Genomic DNA, 5,566 nt, shown 5'->3' on the forward strand with positions numbered 1-5,566 from the left:
TATCACTGGATTTCTAAGATCCACAGAGTGAAGCTGTCATTTAAACAAACACTACTATCTATATAGAGAAAAGCCTAAGTGACCATATGACCGAACAACTGGAACGACTGGAATGACTGGTCAACCAGTCGCTATGATGCACACTGACCACCAGGGGGCAGATGCTCAATGTAGGAGCTGCCCCCTCGTGGTCAGTGTGCTCTCACAGCCAACCTCCCATGGCCGGCCCACCTCCATGGCCCCTCCCCACAGCCGGCCGGCCCTGATTGCCCCAATTGGAACCTCCCTCGGCCCTGATCCCCGGCCAGGCCGAGGGACCCCACCTGTGCACGAATTCATGCACCGAGCCTCTAGTGTATAGATAACCACCATTTTAATGCTGGTTGAAAACTCTTAATCAATGAGAGCATTATGAGGCTATTCAATCCCAAATAGAAGATTACCGGTTTACACTTGTGAAAAGAGCCTTAAACTCAGAGATGAGAGAGGAAGCAACCTTGCAGAGTGGGGAGTGGAGAGGGTGGTAAGTCAGCTCCTCTTCACAGTGAGCTCTGCCCTCAGCAGCTCTGAGGCTCTGCATTTGTTACTTCACCCTTATAAGCCTCAGTTTCCCAATGTGTAAAGTGAAGATAATAATACCACCTGCTTCCTAGGGCTGTTGGGAGGATCGCATACACGTAGAATTACTGGCACCGTGCTTGGCCCACAGCAAGGGCTTAGTAAGCGCTGACTACTCTTCATGTCCTGACAGTTCTGGGTCTGTCAGCAATGAGCTGTGGGCGCCCAGGCTTGTCTCTAACACACTTGACTGTCCTTTTCTATAAAACAGGAATGAAATGATTTGCCCTGGAGATGAAATGATTTAATGGCTTTTAAAAGACTATAAAAGTTAAAAGCACTGACCATAAACAAGTGTTCATTGTTGCAGATAAAATATTCGGTGTATGAATTATTCATGCCACTTGCTCTCCGTCTTCCTTCAGAGGCTTTGACCGTTTCATTACTTGTTAGCTTTTAATTTGTAACTTAGCTCCCTTCCCACCCTAGGTCTTTTATCGAGTACTGCACATCTGTCTCAGTGTCATATGAAATGGTTAGAGCCCCGTGAATTGCGTTGTAAACAAACACTTTGCCAAGTGCTGAGATTTGTTTCCCCATTGACAAAGGTGGAAACTGAGGCTCAGAGGAGCCAAGAGAGCCCCCTCTCTCTGGCTGGTTAGTAATAGACAAGAACTGCAATTTCTGTTTTCAAGACATCAGCCCAAAGTTTCTTCTTTGGGACATACTTCTCTTGGGAAATGTCCTCTGCTTAAAGCATCTGACTGGGAGCACTGCATTTTTGTTGAATAAATAAAAGAAAAACAATGATTCTTCGATCATAATGGGTTAGAATTGTCTCAATTCTAAAATTCTATAATCTATGAATCTTATGTGGGTATAATATCTAATTTATATATTATCTATAATATATTGAATAAATGTCCTCAAAATAGGTTGTCTATGTGAATCGACAGATCATTAACATTAACAGATCACCCTTTTTATTAATTAAAAAATTATTATTTTTTCGCCCTAGCAGGTTTGGCTCAGTGGATAGAGTTCAGCCCATGAACTGAAGGGTCCCAGGTTCATTTCTGGTCAAGGGCACATACCTTGGTTGCAGGCCTGATCCCTGGTCCTGGTCGGGGTGCTGATGTCTCTCTCTGTGTGTCTCCCCCTCCCTTCCATCTCTAAGGAGGAATGCCAGTGAAGGTCAGGGAAGAATGAGCACCTATCTAGCAAGACCGAGTGACTGAACGGACCCTGGGACCCACAGTATCCCTACCAGATAGCTCTTGAGTCCAACCACCCACAGTATCCCTACCAGATAGCTCTTGAGTCCAACCATAGGATCATGGCACATCTAATGAGTGTTGCCCTTGACTGTCCCTACTGAACGGGTCAGTGGGCCTCAGTAGTAATAAAACAAAAGCTCACCATATTGGCTGAATATGGAATTGGATAATTTTGTAGTTAGGTTTTTCCTAATGGATTATGAGTCCTGAGAAATAAATTTTCAAGACTTAAAAAAAATTTTCTAAATCTGAAAGCGTTTATGAGGATGTGCAATCTTCTTGATCAGCATCATTTAAAAAAATACCATAAACTCCAAGGAAATATAACATCTACTTGGACAAAATTATACTAATTTTTTAAGGCACATAAAAATGGGTGCATTGCTTTAAGAACCTGATTAGGTCTTGATTAGTTTACAAGAACATAAGCCCAAAGGTATTAGGCTGATTAATGAAATCTGTGTGTAAGATGCTCTTTCATGGATGGTGTTTTGTGAAGCTCAATTTCATGTTAGTTTTTAGATGGAAAAAATATTTATAAAAGGACTCTGGCTTATCAATCTTAATTGTTGCTAACTACATTGTGCCTCTGCACAGCTACAATATGAGCAACCATCATCTCAAATCCCTTCAAGATGTAGCTCGTTATAAACTCTGGTCCCCTGGAAGCTGGTGATGGAACAAAGGATCTGCATTACCAGTTATAAAGAACCAAGATGAGGAAAATAGTAATTTGTTAACACAATCACAATAATACGGATAAAATAGTTTGGCTAAGATAGGTTTTGTAAAAGTCCATCTACCTTCTACTTACATGAAAGCTCAATTGGATCATGCACTTGGGACTGAAACTTCTAAAACTGGGGGTGGTACTTAAGAGGCCACATACAATTTTAGGAATGTGTTCAAGCACCTCACAATGCACTGTGAGATTCTGTAGGAACCAGACATTTTTTTTTTAGTTTTATTCATCTATTTGCTGGGACGTTTAAGGACTAAACAAAAGCTCGACATTCTAGAATTTAAAAAAATCTATTGGGCAAACAAAGAAGTGTGGGTAAATTAAGCTTAAGAGTATGTGATTTGGATTCACAGTTCCTGAAACTTACATTACACTACTTACTGACAGTAATTTTTGTCACTCACCCATTTAGGAGGCTTACTTAACCTCTCAGAGGTACATCTGCAAATATGGGTAAGAAGGAGTACCTCAGCCCTGTAGTAGGACTAAGAGAGACACTTTGTGAGTACCTCATAATCTGTGCTGAGGACTAAATGAGACACTAGTCATAAGGTCATGGACTCAATGTGGACACATTAAGTATCCACCTATTTTAGTAACAGAATTTTATAGCTGAATCTTTTAGCTATAAAAGACAATTTTCATCTTGGAGAGTAGGCTTAAGTCTCTAGAAATAGCATCAAGAGATATTTTAAAAATACAAACAAAAAATTCCCACCAGCTTTAGTATCTGTCCACAAGTCTATACATGCAGAACTGAGCCACTGTCCCTTCCAAAAAAGCACAAAGGTGCGAAACACTAAGGTAACACAGCTTCTGGAAAGTATGCATTAAGTTGATATCAGGTTGCATGACCATACATTTTTGCAAAGAAAAATGACCATTCCTTACAGGTGCTATAACATCCACAGGATTCAAATCAAACGCAGCCTCAGAAAAAGGCAGTCTGGGCTGTGCCCTGTACTGTAAGGGCCACCTGCATCGCTCTCGGCAACGGTTGGGGTATCATACCTGTCACACAGATCGCCAAACCCGAGCCAATTAAAGTTTCACAACCCCAGGCTGCAGGACTTTGTTCAGTGAGTGGAGTGCGCTTCCAGTTTGCTGGAAGTCGGTCCGTTTTCACTTACACAGTGTGGTACTCACTCAAACATTTCCCTTCCTCGTACCCGGAGGAAATAAACCCTTGGCACACTTTCTGAGCTAATGGTCTGCACAGCGTCACGGAGACCCAGGGAGGAATGATGTCACACATTTTCCAACAGGAGATATGCTCACTGACGCAATGTTCAAACGAACTGCTGGCAGAGCCCACCAAGAGTCTAAGGCAAAAAACAACACTCGCAGACTTTCCTTCTACCAGTTTAGAGTTACCAGGTCCCTCCTCCCCAGCGCCAGTCCCTCTGTGGGCCACAAGGCAGCCCTTGTCTGTGTTTCATTCTAAGATGTGCAGCTTGCGCAGGCTCCCACCTACCATCGCTGCTTCCCCTGAGGACTACATCTGGCGACGGTGTCTGCCGGGAGCGGGAGCCAAAGGAGTCCAGGCTGTCGAAGGAATCATCGCGGCCGTGTCGAGGGGGAGACAGGGAGTCACTACGCTCGGAATCCCAGCAGTCGATGTAACCACTGTCTCGGATACTCCGCTTAGGACTCTCAATGTCATCAGTCTCCTGTCCAAAAATAAAACATAAAAAAAACAAAAAACGACAGACATTACAGCAACAGACGTTGAGCCTTCCATCACAGGAAAACCAGTCTCCAGTGGCCTCCAAAAATTCCTGCATCTAGCATCCGTAGGAACAGGTTATGACAGCCAGTTAGCGAATGGATGATCATCTACCAGCCAACGTTTCATTCTTCCACCCTTCCCTGCGGCAACTTTCCCAACCAGAAAAATCACACCCCTGAAGAAAGAGAAATCCCCAGGAACTCCCACTCCACAATGTTTAAAAAAAGAAAATCAAAGGAAAGGGAAATAAAACATCATCACGTTTGAATTCACAAGAATACAATGACAGATAAAAACAAAAAAAAGGAAAGAAAACTAAAACCTTAACCTTGACCCGCCTTTCGGAATCCATAACAGCATGTCTGTTCTGGGCCGGAGCCCCGAGGTTAGCGGTGCAATTGCTCCTGTTTATGCGACCTGGCAAATGCACGCAGCATTTGTTGTTGCAACAGAATCAGATCCGTAAAATCCTGGAGCAGCGGGCTTCCCTCTCCTGCTACCTTGAAGGGAAATTCCTGCTCTGAAAGGGAGCTGTCTTTCTGAGGCAGAAAGTTAAAAAAAAAAAAAAGCAATGAAAATATGCAAAATGCTTTTCCTGATGCCTCAGAAGAATCCAGGCATGCTCTCGCTCTCGGCCAGCTCCTGGCGCTGGGGGAGCTGAGAGCACTTGTGGCTGACCCACATGTTCAGAGCAGGGAGAACAATGGCTGTCTTTGACAGCCTGTGATTATAAATTCTTTTCAGCGCAAGCAGCACATACTAAAACACTGAAACTCCAGCAGGAGAAAGGTCAGTCCAAGCCATCCTCACCCGCCTATTATAATAAAAGCCTTGTTCCCGCCTGTGTCTTAGCATTAATTACAATAGTCCAGGCTGACGAAAACAAAAATAACTCTGGTCACTCAAAGATAAACCCCAATTTAATTCCCCCTCCCCCCCCCATGGCCGCTTAAGATCGGGACTGTGGATGACATTGTTCTCATCTGCAGAGACTGGAATGTCACACTGTGGATTTCCTGGGATGCTCAGGAAAGTCCCCTCCACATTCCTAAAGGAAAGAAAAAAAAATATTCTCCATATCTGAGATTTTGGAAACTGTCTATACTGGCTCATATGCCCACTGGAGTCAATGCCTTTGCAGGAAGTGCCTTTGCCGGCTGCTTCTGTCAATTATATCCAGACCCTCTGACACAATCCCCAATGGGAGGCACTCAGAGTGGGTGGAGTGGTTGTAATTCACGGGGCACACACAGATTCTGC

General features: G+C 43.7%; 1 protein-coding gene across 1 annotated transcript in view; it reads right to left on the bottom strand.

The window, feature by feature from the left end:
* The window catches only part of LIMCH1 (LIM and calponin homology domains 1), an 81,029-nt gene extending 76,237 nt beyond the window's left edge, over positions 1–4,792 (bottom strand). Inside the window, 2 exon segments of the mRNA XM_023753667.1 lie at positions 4,052–4,247; positions 4,635–4,792. Of these exon segments, the coding sequence (XP_023609435.1) occupies positions 4,052–4,247; positions 4,635–4,658 (220 nt within the window). The 5' untranslated portion in view covers positions 4,659–4,792.
* Between the last annotated feature and the right edge of the window lie 774 nt (positions 4,793–5,566).

The sequence above is a fragment of the Myotis lucifugus genome, unplaced genomic scaffold (genome assembly GCF_000147115.1).
Source record: "Myotis lucifugus unplaced genomic scaffold, Myoluc2.0 scaffold_48, whole genome shotgun sequence".
NCBI classification, from domain to species: domain Eukaryota; kingdom Metazoa; phylum Chordata; class Mammalia; order Chiroptera; family Vespertilionidae; genus Myotis; species Myotis lucifugus.